This window comes from Xiphophorus hellerii, chromosome 6, assembly GCF_003331165.1.
Source record: "Xiphophorus hellerii strain 12219 chromosome 6, Xiphophorus_hellerii-4.1, whole genome shotgun sequence".
In the NCBI taxonomy this organism is placed as follows: domain Eukaryota; kingdom Metazoa; phylum Chordata; class Actinopteri; order Cyprinodontiformes; family Poeciliidae; genus Xiphophorus; species Xiphophorus hellerii.
This window is the reverse complement of record NC_045677.1, coordinates 22,681,871-22,702,926: the sequence shown is the minus strand read 5'-3', so window position 1 is coordinate 22,702,926 and position 21,056 is coordinate 22,681,871. Positions and strand designations below refer to the sequence as shown.

General features: G+C 38.3%; 1 protein-coding gene across 1 annotated transcript; it reads left to right on the top strand.

Moving 5' to 3' along the window:
- The first annotated feature begins 9,707 nt into the window (after window positions 1-9,707).
- On the top strand, window positions 9,708-20,704 carry rheb (Ras homolog, mTORC1 binding). Its single transcript, XM_032566180.1, has 8 exons — window positions 9,708-10,001; window positions 11,158-11,229; window positions 14,800-14,867; window positions 14,959-15,041; window positions 15,117-15,173; window positions 15,278-15,325; window positions 16,886-16,967; window positions 19,230-20,704. The coding sequence occupies exons 1-8, from the start codon at window positions 9,950-9,952 to the stop codon at window positions 19,317-19,319; spliced, it is 552 nt and encodes a 183-aa protein (XP_032422071.1). The 5' UTR covers window positions 9,708-9,949; the 3' UTR covers window positions 19,320-20,704.
- Window positions 20,705-21,056: the final 352 nt, after the last annotated feature.

Here is a 21,056-nt window from a genome sequence, read left to right as displayed (position 1 = left end):
ACAGCCACCTTGCACACTCAGATTCAAAATAATTCATGCCCCAAAGGCAGACAGAGGTTATATATAGGTGAAAATGTGTTATTAGGTAATCGTTCAGAAATGTCTCTGAACATTAGCCGTCAGGTTTGGTGGAGGGGAAGTAGTTCAAGGGCAAACGGAGGTTTGTGAGATGAGGAAAAGTTTTTAGGCAAAACGCTTCAAGGCTTTTTAATGGTTGTTAATGAATGCAAAGTATTATGGAAGATTCAACAACCTCAACCCCAAATGAACCCTTTCATTTTTCAATTTGTGTTAAGAGAAGCATATTGGATGCAGGATATTTATGTGGATATAATTTTTTGCATTACCGTAAATACCTGTAAAAAGAAAATCCATGTGACTGTAATCTTGCGATTTCTTGTCTCCATTTACTTTCAGCGCTCTATTTCTTGGCAGAGATTTATGTTGTCTATTTTGAGATTTCATCTTAGCTGGGTCCGAAAGGATTCTCCTTTTGTCATTTTTGTTGCGTTTTGTTCTCCCTAAGTTTCTTTTTTTTTTGGTCTTTTATTCAAAAAAAAGAAGTTACGCCTGATCCAGGGAATTTGTGTCTGTCACCCTCCACTAGAAAGATGTACTGATGCCAGTAACTTTGTTTACTCTCTTTTCTTCCATAGAAAGTTCAGTTGATCCTGTGATTAACCACTGAGCTGTATATCGTTTCTTGGACAGGCTCACATCAAAAGTCCTTTGGGACCACTCACCAAAACCTTGCTCAGGATGAGGGATTGCTGCAAACTCAGTGACTCAAGCAGTTGGGTTTCCTTGTAGAAAACTTTTTTCTAATCGAAATGATAAACCAAACCGAAAGACTGAAAGTCTCCTATGTGATCTCATAAGGCTTCCTGAGTCTGAGCAGGACTAGAAGCAGCCACGGTCATCACTCTCCCCCCTAGCGCAGTAATCAAAGTACAAGGATGACAGTTAGCAGTGATACTTACCTCTGGGGACTCTGTGGCTTTGCTGTGAGCAAGGCAACATCAGCACTTATGAGTGATAGGCTCGACTGTGTCTGTGCAGAATTGGACATCAGAGCTGCTAAGGTGCATTGACCACTCAAGCAGATGCCCTGCTTGTGCAGCAAATCTCATCTGGGATTTTCTTTCGAAATGTCAATATCTCAACATCAAAATACTGTGTGTAGTAAAAAATGCGCTGAGCACTGGATTTCTGGTCTCGGTGCTCGGAAATGCGCTTTCACCCCAGACTCTGTAGTTTGGGTGAGTTCTGCTATGTGGATGTTACACAGATATGTGTGCCTCTGCAAATTTCTCATCCAACTGGGGAGAGCCATAGCATGCTATCATCTTTTTTACAAGAAAAGCAACACCTCAGCTGTATCTGTCAGAGCACACCTTCCTTCAATGTGCAAATGCATCACCAGCGAGACAACACAAAGTCCAGACAAAATACTCTCAAACGTGTAATGAGCCTTCATAAATATGCCCATTACGTCTAAACAGCATTGCATTACCAAGAAATACCAAACATTTATGAATTGAGGAAACTGGTGGGTTACAGAAAGTTTGTTGTATGGTGGTACATCCCAACCAATAATGTCAATACCTTGCAAAAGATCTATGCTAACTTTGCTGTAATTTTTGCCAATTCATCTTTGCAATTCATCTTCAAGCTCAGTCATTTTGGATGGAGAATCTCTATGAATGTGTGTTTTCAGATCTTGCCACTGAATCTAAAATTGGGTGTGGGTCTGGCTTGAACTGGGCCATTCAAACGCATAAATATGCTTTGATCTAAACCAGTCCATTGGTGAACCAGTGGTGAAAAGTGGGTCTGTTTCAGCAATAGCTTCCTCATTGTCCTTCACATATGTACTGTGCATCTCTACAGCTCCTCTAGAGTTGCCAATGGAAACTTTAATTGGTTTTCTGATTAATAATTCCCTTGCCAAACATGTCGGCTCACGTGGATGACGCCCTTATAAAACTGCAGCTGCAGTGCCCAGCGAGATATTCAAAGCTTGAGATATTGTTTTATAGCTTAGCCCTCCTTTAAATGTCTCCATAGTTTTATCTTTTGATCTGTCTGTTTTTTTTGCTCTTCAGGATGTTGTTTGTTCACTAATGTTTCATAGCAAAAACTCCTGAGGCCTTCAGAGAACAGCAGAATTTGTACTTTTACAATACTTTTCGGGTTTTATGTTTGTAAAATATCTGCATCATTTTCCTTTCACTTCATGACTATACATAAGATTCCAGAAATGCTTGCTGTAAAAAAAAGTTTCTATAACCCCGCCCTGTAACATGCTATTATGTTATTGTGACAAGTGATGCTTGCCATGCGTGACTTTTTGAATCAAATTTCTACTTTGAGCATAACAACAAATGAGCAAGAAAAGCTTTCAGTTTAAATGAAAAGAAAATGGGATTCACCGTTCCTCTTACAAGCACCACCTTAGTACGGAGCCCCATTAGCGCCAAATGAGGATGACTTATTCAACCTGAAAAGAGTAACACCCCGCTGTCCTCAGGGTGACAAAAATGATCTCATTTGAGGAAACTCATCTCCTTATGTGGCACAATAATGACTCTGGATGAGCTACCTTTTGAGAATTCACTTTAACATATATGCCATTATTACTCGTTCATTACTTTGGGGGATTCTGGCAGTGACAAATGATATATGGCCTCATTGTTGGAGAAGCTGCTGTAGGTGTCTGGATCCTGTTGAAATGTTAGGAACAGATGCCAAGACCTCAGGCTCCTGAGTCTATATGGGAGACATATTATTCCCTGCCGCCAGTGCTTTCACAGAAGAATGTGTTACCTCTTTAGACAGAATACAAGATCAGGTCTGAGAAACAAGAATTCTGCATTTAGCATGCCCTTTCAGATAAAATTAGCACTGTGCAAAGGAAAAAAGCCTGCAAACAGGGCTGCACCTGAGCTAGTAATCGTCTATTATTCAGCATGTGCAGATGTGAATATTCACACCGGTGGACACTTTCCATTTGCGCAAATGCATGCATCCCCCCCCCCCCGCCCCCCCCTCCAAATAGCTAATGGAATCGGTGGGAAGAGGCAGCACTTTTTTTTTTTTGACAGAATTTGAGGACATGTCAAACATGTGAATTGCCATCTGGAAATTGGCTGCAACGCTGCTCTTTCCAAACCTCCTGGTGACACAAAGGATCTACTCAGCAATGCAAATGAGCGGGGAGGAATGTCCATCGAGCCTGCTCAGAGGGATGGATATGAGGCCAAGAACATTTCATTTTAATGTCTCCAATACTCTTTTCTTCACAAGATTGGACACACCGAAGTTGCCCCTGGCTACTTGTGCAAATGTTCAGCATAGAAATAAAGCTATTTTTAACATATGCAAACACTGTCTGAAGGCATGTTAGTGTTAAAAGAGCACAAACACAAACTGCATCTTCTCAGAATATGTTTTCACCTTCTTATCAACTCAGAGAGAAACACCTCCACCGAGGATTTTATAATCCCTCTAATCCCCCGCCCCCGGCCGCCTGCCAGGTATGTGTAGTTAGAGCTGCACTGAGACAGCCAGATTCACCCTCAGATACAGTAAACTGGGACAACATGATGAATAGATAATAAAGGCACCCAGGAGACAGAGCTATCCGGGTTAACTCCGCCGTGTAAAGACGCCATTTGTAACGATGGCTGGAATGGAAGTGAGCAAAGCTAACCGGGCTCCAAAGTGACCAAATCAGTCGTGACTTTGCTGATGCAGCAGATGGGAAGTACAAACCAATTGTGGCTGTGACAACAACAAAGCAGGGTGATGAAGTACCGCGAAGCAACCAATCTGGGTCTCACCTGCTTACTGCCACAGAACACCGAGCCTCGCACAGAAACGATTGAACAATCAGTACAGTTTTACTCCTAACTTTGAGATAAACTGTCACTGTAAGATGGCGGTTTAATTTGATCCTTAAAGTTTTTAAACCCTATAGAAAAGATGTAAGAAATATCAATGGTTCCTTCCTTATGAAACAGAAACAGTGCAGCTCAGTTTGTTAAAAAAACTTGGCATTTTTTGCAATATGCTGATAAGCGACTTAACAGTTGGACAATCGCACGGTGTCCCACTCTTTCCTCCCTCAGCATATGTCATGATGTCTTGGAAAAAGTGGGTTAAATGGATCTAAACTTGGGGAAGCAAACTAAATTTTGATGTCCCATTTGACCCTAAATATATTTTATTCAGGGGTCTGTCTTTTGTGATACGACACAGCATGGGGCACAGATGAGATCATCACATACTGGAAAGCTGCACCAGTTGGTACTTGTCCAGAATATAAGAAACTGGCATTAAGAAGCAGAAACTGACTGATTTCAGTCACTGTTTTAAATCAAGATTTTTTTTACAATTGATGACAGTATTTTTTATACTTTTGATTATAAGTAAATTGTAGCAGAAAAAAAAAACAATGGGGAGATTCCAGTCATGAATAATTTAATGTGAATCTACATGAAATGTTGCTTGGTTGAGTGTTACAGGTGCTGCAGAGAAATTCATAATACCAGGCTGAGGCTTAGACTAGAAGTGACAGAGCTTTCAGAGATTTCAGGGCCAATGTTTTCTTTCTGCTCATGCCACCAGAACTTTAAACAATGCAACTTGACAAACCCTGTTGGAAAAATTAGGATGCCTGCCAGTGCATCACTGCCAGCAAGCCATAAATGTTTCATGTGGTGCTGATATGGTAATCACAGGATGCCTACAATGACACCTTGTGAGAGTTGGATAACGATGGCTGTCTTTCAGGCCTGGGTGACTCTGGACACACTCCAGTGTTTGAGGCACAGCCTGAAGAGTGAATCTGTCTCTTAAAAGTTTTCTAAAAGCCTAATACAGTGATGAAAGTCTGCATAAGACGAATGAAACACAGGTGCACGCGCCCTGCAGACACCATGCAGCCATAGACCCGATGTTGTGAGCTGCATGCCGTGATCTTAAATATATATTCTGTTTCATGAGGTTTGTGAGAGGGTCCAGGTGCCCAGTGGTGGCACAGGCCCAGCTGGAGGATGTGGCTGACTGGTGCTCAGGCTGGCATACTAACAGAGCCAGGGGTGCTTTCACAGCTAGCTTGAAAGGGGCTGGCGTCGGTGCCATCCACCCCCCAGTTCAGAGGCACAAGCTCCAGCTGCATGTTCATCGCAGACTGAAAATAAAAAAGGGAAACTTTTATTCTGTTTTTTTTTTTTTCTTTCGCCACACCCTCTGGAGGGGGTTTCGTGACAGGAATGCTGATCTGATCGGGTGACATTACACACAACGCTGCCACCTTGACAACATCTGCCTCTCGCTGCACATGACATTCTCCGAGATTTAAAGCTAGAGTGGAAAGAGAACATTTTCATACCTCATGGGATGAAGCAGGAAAATGCCAGCTCGTCTGAAGCAGCTTAATGTGATATTTGTCTGAAGCTTGTGTAAGCCTTTTATTAAAGTGAAACAATCTTGTCAGACACCTGTTGTTCTTGCAGACAGGGATATTTATTGTTGGCCTATCTAGTAACACGGTAATCCCCAATTGGAACACGGCAGTGTTACCAGTGTAACCTATTCTTGGCCATCATAATTTTCTGAGCGAGAGTTTGTTTAAGCATGACAGTTCGTGTGCAGGAGTTTTTCTTTTACAGTGCTTTTTTTTGTGATAGACCAAGGGAAAGTTACACACAATTGTTAATTTACAATTACATCTGCAAATCTCTTAGGTTTGATCTCTACTAATCTGCACAGCCAGAGACTTGAATCCATCCATCCACTGTCTACCTCCAGGAGTCAGAGCTGGATATGACTTCCCATTATTTATTTTATTTTTTGGTCAAAATAACTAAAAACTGTTAAAAATGAAAGTGAACCTCTTTGACATGCTTCAGTTTTTGTGTTGCCTTTAATTTGGTTTTCTTCCAGGATTGACCAGTACTTGGCTCTACCCACCTTTACACCAACTGTAACAACTCCACGAAAAGCATTCCCACAGCATGATAGTGCCACCACCGTATTTCATGGTGAGGATGCCTTGTTCAGAATGTGAGTCTTTTGGTATGTAAAGTTTTGCAGAAAGCAGTGAAAAGGTCAACTGTGGTCTCAGTTGAGTGTAAAAAATTCTTCCACATGTTTGCTGTGTCCTCCACATGGCTTCTGGCAAACTTTAAACAAGACTTGGTTTGTTTTCAATAATTCAACAGTCTTGTCACTCCTCCACAAAGACTAAACTTGTAGTATTTGTGTAGTCTTTGTCAAACCAATTGTCATGTGAAAAATTCACAAAGCAAGATTTTTCAGAGTTACCAGTGGGCTGTTGACTGCTAGAGGTATCCATGTAAATGGGGAGGAGAATACACATCCATGCCACTTTTTTTATTTTTAATGAGAAAACCCATTTTAAACAATACCTGTTGGTCTATTACAAAAAATCCCAACAAAACACTGAATTTTGTGGGTGAAACGCATTCAGGGGTGTGAATACTTTTACAAGGTATCGTATGTGTGCAGTACTCAGTGATGGCAAGCATCATTTCTCTTCCTTCTGGCACACAATGTCATGCAGAACAAGTGGCTTATTGCTGACTGCTGTGATTTCCCATGTCTGCTGCTGGGAAGTGTGTGTGGAGGCAAAACAGTTGGGTCTTACTGGACATATCTGTGATTAGGAAGTAATGGAACAGGATGAGACAGGAAAGCAGAGGGTGGGGGCTGATCGCTCACAGGGAAGGAAAGCTGCATATCTTTCAGGCTTTTGTGAGAGAATACAAATTTTGCAAGAGTTTTGCCCACCAAATCCCACCAGGGGGACATTAAAGAGCCATGTTGTCAATTGAACCACCGAGAAATGGTCGACACCATAATTGTGGAGTCAAAAGGCCCTCTCATCATCTCACCCTGCCTGCCATGAATTCTATGGTCTGCATTTGGATTTAACCCACTAATTGGAGCCTGAGTACCTATTGTCTTGTTGCATGCCTGCGGTTTTGGCTTAAGGTCTCAGTTATATTAGGATGTGGGCATTTTAACTATCATAATCAAGTACAGTGTTGGATCAGAAAATCAGTGATGTGTGTGTGAGCTGGTTGAGGTGTTTGGCCAACCAAAGTTCAAACATCAAGGCATCACAAGGGTGGAAATAAACTGTGATTAGACAGTTTTATTTCTGAGGGGACAGCAGGCAGCTGCTTCAGCGCTCCAGTAGAAGGTCTGCAAGCATTCCTGGGGGCCACAAATGGGTGTATGGGGACACCTACTGGCCAAACATCAGTCAAGCAAGAGAAAAAGTTTAGCAACAGTTCAGTTTAATTTTTTAGTAAAATAAAAGTAATGTCTTCATTCTATATGTCTGTATTCTTAAAAGCTTTCTCAGAAAATCAGGATTTGGCTCTGATGCATTGTATGTTCAACTTTTTAGTTTCTGTAAGCAAATAAAAAAACAGATTTATTTATATTGCATCTAATAAAGTCATAGGTGTACATGAAGTGAGCTGCAGTAAAACACAGCAATAAAAAAGGAAATATGCCGACAGGAGAAATTAGAAACTAAATGAATCATGAGCTTGAAAATGATAGATCACACCAGGAGCTTAACAGACTTAAAAACTTGGCTGATCTGACATGGAGCTTTGCTTGTCTGCGTCTCCACCTGTTGGTCGATGACATGCACATTCCTGGAGACTTTTGCTTTCAATCTTTAGTCCTCTTCTCTACGTTCATGAACACCTAAAATATTCAGACAGCATGTATACAGATTCTTGCTGCAGTATTCACAACTTGTTTTGTGTTTTGTCACATTAAAACTATAAACCTTCATGTTTTTTTTATTATTACTAAGAGCTTTAATGTGCTAGACCAACACGATCAACTGTGTGGTCTCTTTCTATATTCATGCATGAATTTTCTCAAGGTACTCCAGTTCAAAACATGACTTTAGAAAAAAAACATGACTAATTGGTCACTCTAAGTTATGTGTAACTGTGTGCATATTTCTCTGTTCTGTGTCTCTGTGTTGCCCTGTGATGGACTGGCTACATGTTCAGGGTGGACCTTTCCTCTTACCCAATGACCACTGGTCCCTACAGAATAAACAGGATCCAATAAATAAATAAAATGCCTTGCCTCACAGTTATCAGCTAAATAAGTTGGTCCTGGAGCTAGTCACCTATGGAGAGGTTGTGATTTGTTTTAATGGTCTTTACTGTGAAATGTGCTAATGTGTTTTTCCTGAACAAAAAAAAAATAAATAGAAAAAAAAAACACTTTTCCTCTTTGGTGACACATTTCCAGACTTCAACCTTCTCTGTCTGATCCTCAAAGACCACAAGTAGCAGTCAGGTCCGCAGAGAAACTAATAGTTAACACTCAGTGACTCATTCAGTTCAGGACTTCTTCAAGCTGTAATGTCAGGAATCCTCACACAACCGTCCTTCCTGAACATCGCTGTTCCCAATTCTGCCCACATGAGGGCGCTATATAACACTGGCCGTCGAATACAGCTTGTCCAACAAAAGGCTAGTTTTTATATGAAAATTTTATATGATTTTATTTGTAACATGTACATTCTCTGACAAATCAAACTAACGGAAAACAGACAAGTTCCTGCTGAGAAACTAGAACTGTTGACACCTAAACACTATTGTAACACCAAGAGTCCATCATCATCATCATCATCATAGACTGAAGCTGCCAGGATGTCACAAAACAGAAGCTGATAATATTACGCATTTCTGGTCGCTTTACTGTTGTGTCCCAATTACTAGAAGTCATCTACAAGGTTAGTTCAGACAGCTGAGAAGGTTAAACATTACGCCTCTATTTCGCTTTAAGAAACCTTACACATTGCTTGTTGCAACTCAGTTGTATTATATCATAATACCATCCATCCATCCATCCATCCATCCATCCATCCATCCATCCATCCATCCATCCATCCGCTGTATCCATCCATCCATTTTCTGTACACCCTTAAAATAAATCTGATGTGGTTGATGATTTTGATAATGGCATTTGTTTCATGTTCCTTACTTTTTATGTTTTTTGGTGTAAAACACTTTGAACTGCCTTATTGCTGAAATTTGCTTTACAAATAAACTTGATTACAGTCCTTACAATTAGCTAAAATAATATTTTTGAGAGGGAAAACTATAAATGATGCCTTTATGCCTCAGAATACTGACGGGAATTCATACAGCGGTGAACACAAAGTGTACTACCATTTTCGGATTCTTCTTTGTAAAATAGCAAAATATCCTGTATCGTTTTAATTCCCCTTTGTAATTAAGGGGAATTACAAAGCTTATGTTTGTCACACACTGTACAATCCCAACAAAATACATTAAACTCTGTGACTGCGTCATGAATAGGGGTTCATTTGTGGTCTGTGGGATGCCTAATAATCTTATTTTATATTTTTAAAATATTAATCTTGCTTTACTGCCACAGATTAAAGAATGAATCCTTGTTAGAGCCGGAATTTGTGCTCCCTGACCCTAAAGATATGAATGACATTGCTGTTGACCATCTAGCACGTCATGGAGAGGGTCACAACCAATCACAATGCAGAACTATTTGACGAAAAGCTGTGGCATCCAATCAAAAAGCCAGTAGGCGCATTTAGGCCTGCCCCTGCTCTTCTTTCGGCCAATCAGACACAAGCAGTAATTATTTATTCATTAAATTGCAAAGCGGAGTGACGCAGCTTTTGTAGATCAGACGATACTCCATGCTTTTTTATACATGACGTGAAATCGCATTTAAAAAAAAATAAAATCAAATACAGAATACATCGAAAAAAAGAGGGTGTCCCGCCGACATCTGGACGCTGCATGTCGGATCTGAGCTCTCCTTGAATCTATTTGGATGCCATTCCCGCTGGAGGTTGCGGTACAGCCCGAGGACTGGATGTTATAACCGGGAACGAAACATGCCGCAGCCAAAGTCACGAAAAATCGCCATCCTCGGGTACAGATCCGTAGGTGAGTTCCCGGCCGGCGCCTCTAACTGGGAGGGATGACTCAGAAAAAGTAACATAGGATGGGACGCTTGGAGCAGATCTGTGCGGCCTCTCGACTCAGTATAAGTCCATTATGAGGGCGGTTTACGCCTCCTATAATAGACTTAAATTACAGGCGGAGAAAGATCCGTCACGCAACATCTCTGAACGGGCGAATGAGCGCCACCAGGTGAAACGTGGGCTTGTGTTTATTTTCAGTATAGGCCGCAAATGTGCGGTTCAAGGCGGATATATATATATTTTTTTACACAAACCGATCATCTGGTTAGGTATCCATCAGTGACCCTCACCCCGGAGCCATGTTAGTCAGTGCCACGCTCCGTAGAGGCCTGGCGGTCCTGTGGATGTGACGCATCACTGCGTGGATTAATGTATCGCATCCGAAACAGAAGAAGCGCAATTTGTATGCGCTGGGAGGATGCTGAGGACGGCAAGATGGCACACGGAGATAACGCGATTAGAGAGCAGGATGTCTGCAGAAACGACAGAAAGGCCGAGTTTCGAATGGTTGCATAAGGTTTCAGTTTAATTGAATACGTTTATAGCGATTCACAGCAGATCTCAAGGCACTTTACCAGACAAATAGGTCCAATTCCTATCCTGGTATGTGAAAATGTGTATAATCAAATGAATCCAGAACAATTTTGTCAGATTTAGAGACTAATTTAATTGCACACAATTTGATTTTGTCCTATTTGTAACACAATGCAGTGAAATTCTTCAATTTTTAATGAGCGTTGGTGCAAAGTTATGAAGCCCCGCTGATTCCACTGACTCTGCAGTGATGTCTTATCATAAGCAAGCATGTGGTGACAGTGGAAAGGAACAGTTTAGTTAACTCGATTAAGTTCATCTCACACAGAATAACTGCTTTGGTTAATCAAAAGCAAACATCTGGTTTCTTAGATTATTTAAAGGTTATGTAAGAGCAATAAAGAAGAACTTTCAACACAAATCTGTTATTTTGTATCATACAGTGTCATGGGGAAGATCTTCAGAAGAGCGGTAACCCGTAAAAGCTTATTGCTAAAGAAGCTGTTTTAGTGCTGTATTCAAGAATAATAATGGAAAATTTAGTGGAAGAAAAAAAATATGTGATGATAATTTGTATTTTTCAGGAAAGTCTTCCTTGACAATTCAGTTTGTGGAAGGCCAGTTTGTGGACTCCTATGACCCAACAATAGAAAACAGTGAGTATGGATCTTATGTGATATCGATTCTAATTCTCAGATTCTCATAAGTCTTATGTAGTTAGCAACCTAGGTGTCATGTTTGTCAACTATAGAAGCCTGTTTGTGTGATATCTTGGTTTCAGTGTTTATTTTTATTCAAAGCAGAGCTGCATGATAAGAGGAAAACACGTGAATAAGATTATAGGTTTCAAACATCCCACATTTGTATTTCCCATCTGTTTAATTTCCATCGTTCTATCGCTCTCTATGGTCTTGGCCACAATTGTCTGCGCTGGGTTTGGGCATGAAGGGCAACAAAGAACACACTTTTTTTCATAAAGACATAAAAAGAGAAGAAAACAGGTATTTTCCACTGGGGCCATAAGTTTGGTTTAAGGATGGTATTTAATCTTGCATTCTATTTTAATTCAGTTTTGTTTTAAACTTCCAAGGTAGAAAATAAACAGGAAGGTCCCAGAAAGTTGGAATTCAAATTGGGAAATTTAGGAATTCTTCTAAACCAAAATGGCTGCCCTATAAAAAACTTTTTTAAAAATGCTTTTATAATGCTTTAGGTCTTAGTAAGCAATTCATACACAAAATTGTGTCCGCCTTCTCTTAATGAGTATGTTCCTTTACTGTTTGAAATGACTAACAAATGCAATGTTCCTGAAATCCATTTAGGAAATAGTTAAAACGGTTAATTTTAATGTCATACTGTCCGTTTATGGCAATATGAGTCTGATTTCTTTAGTTTCAACTTTATTGATTCATAAGGAAGGACAGCGATGCATAAAGTACTTATACTAATCGAAATATTTTCTTGGATCTTTATGTGATAGACGAACATAAAGTAGGAAGGAAAAGGATGCATTGTTTTCAAATGTAATTTTAAACAAATATTTGAATAACTTTTATAAACCATTTAAAAAAATTACAATGAAAAGGATTTTAACACATTTGCATCCTTCTAAATGGCTATCTTACAATATTTAATACTGCAAATCACCCAGATTTAGGATTCCCTGTGTGGAGTGGAATAGTCTAAAATTTGGGTTTTGTATTTTCCTGCTCTCGATAAGTGTCGATATATTAAATAAATGTAAGAGAATTTGTTTTTCTATATTGTTTTCCTTGACCGATTTTGAGTCTGTTGATGTTTGGAATCTTAATATGAAACGTGAAAGAATCCGGCACATAATCATGTTTGCTAAATATGTATTTTATTAACGTTTTGTCCATTTATTATTCTGATATGTAAATTTTTTATTCTTAAGTCTTTAAATGCTAAATTCTAAACTAAATTCAGACGCGTTGTTGCTAATATTTAGGTTTGTTTTCTATCCTGAGATAGAACTATGAGATGGTAACTGACAGTTAATAGAAAATAGTAAAGTAAATAAAAGTTTTGAAGTGTGTTAGTGTTTGAAATATGATTGATGTCACTCAATTCATTTTATGACAGAAATTAATTTATTCTGTGCATGTTTTTTACAGTTTCACTAAACCCAGCGATAGAAAAATACATTTCTGTTTCTAGTAGCATTAACTTCTCCATCTGCTCATGAAGACTCTTCCTGGTGAAAGTCAAGCGGAATAATTTAACTCTCAGTGAGACAGGGTGGAAAAGAGACTCTCACTGTTCATACATCAAAGTCTTTGTCTTTTCTTTTTTTATTTCCAGTGAATTGATTAGTCAAGAGATGGTGCATTCATATCTAATATTGCTGTTATGTTAAGACACTTCAGGGAACCACTCAAAAACCCAGAGAGAAACCTGAAGTTATCCTGCTGAAGAACTTTAAATACACTGCATAAACAGACACATATTCTCTTTAATCGTTGTGTGATAACACATTAAATTAAAACGTTTCTATTTAAGGTGAGTTAACATTACCGAAATTACTTATATTTGCTAAATACCACAACAATGAGAAATTTTTGTAACTTTCTTCAAAGTTAGAAGCCTATATAGAGTGTGATTTAGGTCAAATATTTTGCGTTTCCTTCCAGAAGTTAAAGCTTCTTACTATAGTTTGTTGGCACATTCCTGCTGACAGATTGTAATTTAACAGCAAAAGTTATATTTATAGTCAACACTCTGAGATATTTATATAAAAAAGACATAGACCTTTGTTGTGTTTGGGGCTTAAACCAAATAGTGCAGCTTTACTGTTTGGTGTACAATATTTTGGTATAGGTTTTAGCAGTAAGGCTTAACCAATCTACTTTTTCTATTTTTTAACTTTTGGACAAGCTAGTTTTGCACAGGCTTTGCTGTACAGCATGAACTAGATTGGACGATTCGGGGAATCACTAAGAGCTCTCTTTGGGATTTTAACTGTGATGAAGAGCCGACTGCTCACAATGTCAATTTGGTGCAGTAACTACTAATAAGGGATATTCTGAAGAATGCAGTACCATTTTTGATCATTTAGATTATGCCTTATCAGTGTTGTGACGTCGCACTTAGTCTGCATATCAGGTCACTATGTCTTTTTGGCATGGGACAAAAAAATTAAAGGTAGCTGTAAAATAACTTTTGCTATTTAAAAAAATACAATATAATAATCAGTATAGTTAATAAAACTCTAAAAAAAAAACAATGTTCAGAAACAGACTAAAAATGTGTCTAATGTAGTCAGAATCTCTCACTCTACTTTTATTTCTCATTACTTAGCAAAAATACTACAAAATGTAGTCGTTTAAAGTGTTTTTTAAAAAAAAGTGTTTTCACATTTTGTAGTAAACACAAATGGAGAGCACAATGGACATTTATTTGTACATGTGAAAACTATCCTGGCAGAGCAACATATTCATATGATGGATTCTGAGGTTTCTGTAGTTTGATTTTAGCTCTGGTATGATGTCTGGTAATTCCTTTATGATTTTAGCGAGACGTTATTGGATGACAGTGAATCACAAGATTCACCCACCAGGGTGCAATGTTCCCTCTACAATAATGTGTTGAAACACGACACCAACTGATCTGAGATGGAGAGAGAGAAAGGAGAGAGGAAGCGCGATAGAGCAGATTAATCTGTTATTTCTGACTGGTTTGTGTCTGGACTTCTCACGGTTGCAAAAGTGAAAATTCTCTAAGGCAGTACTTCTTTTTTTTTGTTTGTTTGTGGGACAAACACAACAGTTCATCAACACAAATAATCCCAGACTCCTGAGAGGTCCGGGTCAAAACTTTACCTGCAGGCTGCTTTCCTGTTTTTCCCTCACACTTTTGCTCACATCCAGCGCCCTGCGTTGGCTGTGTGCTTGGTTCCGTGTCTATAAATAATCCCCTGGATGCTTAACATGAAGCGGTGTCAGCATTATTAGTGAGATGCTGCAGGATGTGCACCGCCTCTCCGCCGTGATGGATAACCAAACTCGTCTCCAGACACATATTGGCAGTGCACCGCTGAACTAATTCCACGGTATCAAACTGGATTTACAACTCTGGCTTTAAGTGTGCAGAACAGAGATAAACATTATATTTGAAAGATGTTGTGTGTTTTATACGAACAGCTATGTTTGTGGCACAAAATGCGTTTAAATGTGCAGTTTCTAAATGTTTTCATTTTGTTATTGCAGCATTTACTAAAATGATCACAATAAATGGACAGGAGTACCACCTTCAGCTTGTTGACACAGCAGGGCAGGTAGGACTCCATTATAAGCCTAACAGCGGTGGTATCATATTTCTGTTATAAACCTGTTAACTAATTTCTCTGCTGGATGAATCATTTCCAGGATGAATACTCCATCTTTCCTCAGACATACTCCATAGATATCAACGGTTACATCCTGGTCTATTCTGTTACGTCTAATAAAAGGTAAATGTTCATCCCCAGCGTCCCGGATGGATTGTGTGAACTTTCTAACTGTTCTCTTCATTTTTTTTCTTCCAGCTTTGAAGTTGTTCAAGTTATCCATGAAAAGCTGTTGGACATGGTGGGGAAGGTTCAGTGAGTACCCCCTTTTTATTTCTTTATGGCTTTGCTCTTCTGAGACATTTTAAATGTTTCATACACAAATGATGTTGTGGTTTTGTGATTTTCTTTTAATGCAGAGTTCCAATTATGCTTGTCGGAAACAAGAACGACCTACATATGGAACGGTATGTCCCATCGTTACATTGTTAGGTTTTCTGGAGATTGCTCATACTCTTCTGAGAAAGCATATCATAGAAATTCCGAACATCACACAAAGATAATCAAGTAAACACAAAAAGAAGTTTTCAAAGTATTTTATTTATTAAGAAAAAAAAAAAGAAGAACAAGCTGGATCACCTTGTTTTGTTGAACTGTTTTAAGGTTATTGAGCATGAAAGGATTGTTTAATGTGAAGCCAAATTGTCTCAACTATTCCAAAACTTTCATTTTGGTTTGATTTGTTCTTAAACATATCAGAGGTGAACTTGATGGTGTGTTTTGGATCATTAACCAAGCGAACTTGAGCTTCAGGTCAGAAACTGGCAGCTTTTCTCTTCACAATTTTCTGCTAGAAAACTGAATTCCTGATTCCATCAATTTGAAATGGACAAAGTTTTGAAGGAATAAAACTACCTCCATCATGTTTAACTGTTGGTATTATGACAATTACACCAGTCCACAGAATATGTCCCCAAAGGTTTTGGAGATAAGCAAGACTTTTTTTTATTTTCGACAAATGTGCGACAGGCTTTCTGTTCTCTTTGGTCAGCAGTGGCTTTTGCCTTGATACTTGAGGATGGAGGCCATTGTTCCCCAGTCTCTGTGATCGGGGAATCACAAACACTGGTCGGTCTCAATTGAAGCAAGTGAGATCTGCAGGGCTTTAGATGGTGTTCTGGTTTCTGTTGTGACCTCCTGGAGGAGGTGTTGATGTGTTTTTGGAAATATTCCACAATGAAATTCTTTGATTTGCCGGTCAATCCCGGGAACGCTCATCACCATGTTCCATGTTTTCTCCATTTGTGGATAATGGCTCTCACTTTGGTTTATTGGTGTCCCAAAAACTCCAGACCAATAAATGTCAGTGACTTTGTTATTTTCATCTGCTCTTGATTTTTATTTTAGACCAAGGCATAATGAGATGCTTTCTGAGATAGCTTAGCCTACTTCATGTTGTCAGACAGGTTCTATTTTAAACTATTTCTTGATTCTATAGGCCAGCCAGTAATTATGTCAGGGTATTCCGAAAATCCCTGGACTTTCTGGACAACTTTCTGAGCTGTCCAGAAAGTTTTGTTATTCAATTCATTTATGGTTTAACAATTAGATTTCATCAAAGGTTCAAGTTGGCTAGGATAGCTTTAAATTCTTAACAAGTAAAATCATAATTTAAAAACAGTGCATGTATTTGCTCAGGTTGATATTAAAATTAGGTTGATGACCTATAACATTAATTGTGATAAAAAAAGAAACTTTTTTTTTTTAAAGGGAAACATTTTTTCACAGGTCAGAAGGTATTTCTTGTAATTTTAATAATTTGTTTTCAGTAAATGTGACCTGAAACACAAATGAGAATGATCATTTCCTAAATGAGAATGAATTTTTTAACTACATTTCCAAGGTTGCATATTTTGCTGTTCGTGTACACATCACTCATTTACATCTGCTGACTTCTGAGCTGCTGCAAATGGATTTTTTAATCTTTCCATTTTCATTTTTGCATCTGTTTTTTTTTTCCACATCAGAGTGATCAGCTGTGAAGAGGGGAAAGCATTAGCTGAATCCTGGAATGCAGCCTTCATGGAGTCCTCAGCCAAGGAGAACCAGGTAGAAAATGTTCATGTTTGTTGATAAAAGTTCCTGAGCTTCTGTGTGATTTTTTTTTTACAAGTGTTCATTCAACTTCCTCTCTTAATCACAATTAGTTCAATGAAACCCATAATTTCTTGCCAAGCAAGAGTTTGAACCGCAAAACATCATGTCACTTTTTTGTAAAACCACAAACCACAAAACATTTGACATAAAGGTTGGAGTTGCAGGAAAATGTCTTAAATACAAAGAGAAGTATACAGACACATTCAATAAATTGGAATATTATTGAAAAGTCCATTTGTTTTAGAAACTTTATCCCTACATTAAACACAGATGGATGTTTGAATGCCTTTATTTCTGTTATTTATGATGATTTCCACTTACAGCTAATGAAATCCTGACATTTAAAATTATAATATGACATCAGACTGTCATGAAGTGTGGTTGTAGAATGGTGAGGATGGAAGTGGAGGACCCAGGTTCACTGCAATAATGATGATGGTTTTAATGATGGCATACAAAATATAAAAATCCAGGCAGCAAAGGTGAGCAGAAGACTAAAAGCTCAGAACTGGTAGCAACTGGAATAACTAAAAAAAAAAACAGGCACTGGGGAGACACAGGCTGACACGACAAAACGACAGTATAGACAAGAAAATACAGACACAGGTGTGATTAAATACACAAGGAAGGTAATCAGGGGAAACGAGGGGCAGCTGGGGACAAACAAGGGGTAGCCGGGACAACAGCAGACTCAAGAGAATACAGAAACCTAAATTAATAAAAAACAAAACCTTACACAGACCAATAGTAAAACTATTTTTAAACACAGGTTAGTGAAAAGTATGTTTAGTACCTGCTAAAAAATTATTTTCAAAAGATACTTTTAATCTGACAAATGAAACGATATTTTAATTTATTGAATATAATTGTAATTATCAACCTTAACTCACTGCTGTGCTAAAACTCTATCTACTGTGTTTGTATTTGTTACTTCACATCTAACTGGACTGCTCCAGTTCAAAACAAGTTGGTACCACACACATCATACTTGTTATGATTTGGTGGATGTTGGACCAAAGTGTTTCATCAAACCTCTTCCATCCGTCTCTGTTATGCGACTGAAGAATGCTTTTGTTGTGCAGCGTTTCTGCTCTACACCTGATTTCTTGATGAGAAGCCTCCCTCCCATTAGTCGTGCCGCTCGTAGTCATTTGTCAGCTGTTTCAGAACGATGACCCTGCTGCAATATGACTGGCTTACAGTGAATTAAGTGAACGCCACCGTCTGGTTTAAATTCCACTTCATCCAGCTCAGAGGCACTTTACACCGCTCCGCCTACATGAACTAAAACAGCAGGTGTGCTTGAAGACGCCTACACAGTCTGTGTTCGGAGGCCCTACGGCTTCGCACTTGTCATGTCTGCATTGTGTTTCCTGCCTTCGAGTGGACGAAAAGTCACTCAGGCACAACTGCACAAAGCCATACCTCATACTATTCACAGCTTCCCTTATTTATAAGAGAAATAACAGCCTCTTTCAAGTCCAAAGTAGAACAAAGCAACAAATGAAAGGCTGTGTTTTTTACAAGTTACATTATTATATAAAATTGGAGACATCTATCTCCATAAAGACAAATGTTTCAAGAACCCTAAAAATAAAATATAGATGATATGAAAGTCGAGTAATAAAAATAAATAGAGACAAAAGGCTTTTGAGATTGCAGCAGAAAAAGGAAACTTCCAGCAACATAAAACCACACCATTAATATAATAAAGAATAGACAATTTGAAAAGTAACAATTGAAAAAGATAAGTCGAATATTTCAGGAGAGCAATGTTGTTGTTTTTTTTTTAAAGTTTATGGAACAAATGGAACACCAAAACAAATAATGTTTTAGAAAATATATTTAGATTATTACATATCCACTACGTACTCACACTGTATACTTACAGTAAAATTAAGATATTATAGAAATAAATCTGATAGGGCAAAATGTCTGCTTTGCATGCCCCAAAAGATCAGAAAGACTAAAAACTTTTGTGACCCGCTGTGTGTTGAAGTACTTAGATTTTCTCACTACACCAATATCTTCAGGTAGTCAATGAATCTGCTTCAAATGCAGTCAGACGCAGTAGGTCATAGTTTCAAAAATAACCACCAAGTGTTGTAAATAAAAGTCACAGACTCCACGGAGGGTAGAAAGTTCAATGTGTGCTAAGTGTAGCATTTGACGTTGTTCCGTATGTGCTTGTTGCTCTCTCTGTCGCTCCCTCAGACGGCCGTGGAGGTTTTCCGCAGGATGATCTTGGAGGCAGAAAAGATGGATGGAGTGCAGCCTGTAAAAAACCCCTGCTCCATGATGTAGAGCCGCCCAATCAACACACAGGACACTGCACTGGGAAATCCCGTTACTTGAAGGCTAGCCGCCAGTTCCCCTTCACCTCAGCTGAGTCTACGCCCCTTCCTCAACCAGGGTCCTAAATACCCAAAAGTGTCTATTTATGGCTCTGATTCCACTGTCATTATCAGTATTCCCCATGCCCCCTCTGTCATCCTCGGTTTTCTTTGTGTGTGTGATTAAAAAACATGGATGGGTGGTTATTCTCTTGTCTTAAATCTCCCTCAGGCCACCTTTCCATATCTGTGCTCAGCACTGATGCAAAACCTGAAACAGTTGGTATGGATGTATCAGAACAAATATTTGTAGTAGGAACAGAAGCAGTAAGCTTGATGCATCTTAGCTTTTCCCCTGCACAGCTTCCATATAAGACTGCAGCCCTGTTTAAATGACAAGATAAAAGAATTGTGGTGTTTGCTGCGCATATGAAAAGAGTAAGATTAACAAATCTTTATTCTGATATATTACCAGCTGTGTGGGCTCTCTGATATACACCTTTTCTACTTCATCACCTCGCAGTATCCATGTCCCTCAGTTAGTTTCCCATTGGTTACTGTCAGACGAAATTAAAATAATAATAAGAAAATCTGCATTCATTTTCTAATGTTGAAAATGTTGTACAAATGTTTTTGATTGTAATCATTAAAGCAAAAAGTGGTTATGTAAGCAGGATGGTCCGTGGTTTATTCAGATGGATCTTTGTTAGAAAATTAGATTTTGCTGAACATTAAGGGGTTTTTTTTGCTTATGTTTTGCTTATCTGCACATATGAAAGAGAGAAGGGATGACACAATCATATTAATATGAATCATTAAAACTAAGTTTGTTTCTTGTCCAGGTAAATCCTGCAATATTTTTTATTTTTTTTTAGAGAAGTGTTATTAAAGTACAGCAATCTAAATCTAAAATTATATTTTTGATCCAACATATTTACAGTTGCATTCACCCATTATTCAGTGATTTGTTTCAACTGTTCTGTTCTGTTTTGGCAGTGGGATAATTATGCAACATAGACCTTGAATTATAAAAAAAAAAAGAAAAACAAGAGTTGCATTTTTTTATATTTACTGCAGCAAATCCACACACACTGAATTATCTGTAGTTTTAAAATGTAAATACGGCCTCACTAATGGTTAGATATGTCTCTTTGCAGGTTGCAGAGAACCGAAACGTTTTTGGAGTCATCAATATGCTTCTGGTATAAGTCTGACCGAATGTTTGACCATTCTTCTTAACGTAATTGGTGGAAATAATTAAAACTGTTTGCTTTTGCGATGTTTAAGCACAGTCTATAAATCTTTTCATTGTTTGGAGGCCCTTTCTAGAAATCGACTTGTTTAAATAAGCTCTCTAAAAAAAAAGAGTTAACATGTGGTGGATGTCCACATGTAATCAATTACAGGGCGTGGCATTAATGCAAATATTATTACATTGGAGTGTGTAAATATTGGATACTGAATATTCATCATCAGACAAATGCAAAAAAAAATTCAAACTTAAAAAAACTGTTTATGTTTAAAATTTACTAAATTTTTTTGCTGTTAGCAGTGGATCCTGCAAACAACAACAACTATAGCCACAAAAGACAAATTTGTTCAAATCATTTAAAGCTCAAAATTGCTTTAGACATTAAAATCGATTATGAATGTACGGAATTTTCTGGTGGGAAGTGTAAAAAACAATCATGTTCTTTTGATACAAAAA

Excerpts from the sequence above, each read along its gene's own strand:
- rheb (XM_032566180.1), top strand. The coding sequence starts at position 9,950 with ATGCCGCAGCCAAAGTCACGAAAAATCGCCATCCTCGGGTACAGATCC. Across the intron at positions 10,002-11,157 it reads CCTCGGGTACAGATCCGTAG|GAAAGTCTTCCTTGACAATT; the intron begins GTGAGTTCCCGG and ends TGTATTTTTCAG. Across the intron at positions 14,868-14,958 it reads TTGTTGACACAGCAGGGCAG|GATGAATACTCCATCTTTCC; the intron begins GTAGGACTCCAT and ends AATCATTTCCAG.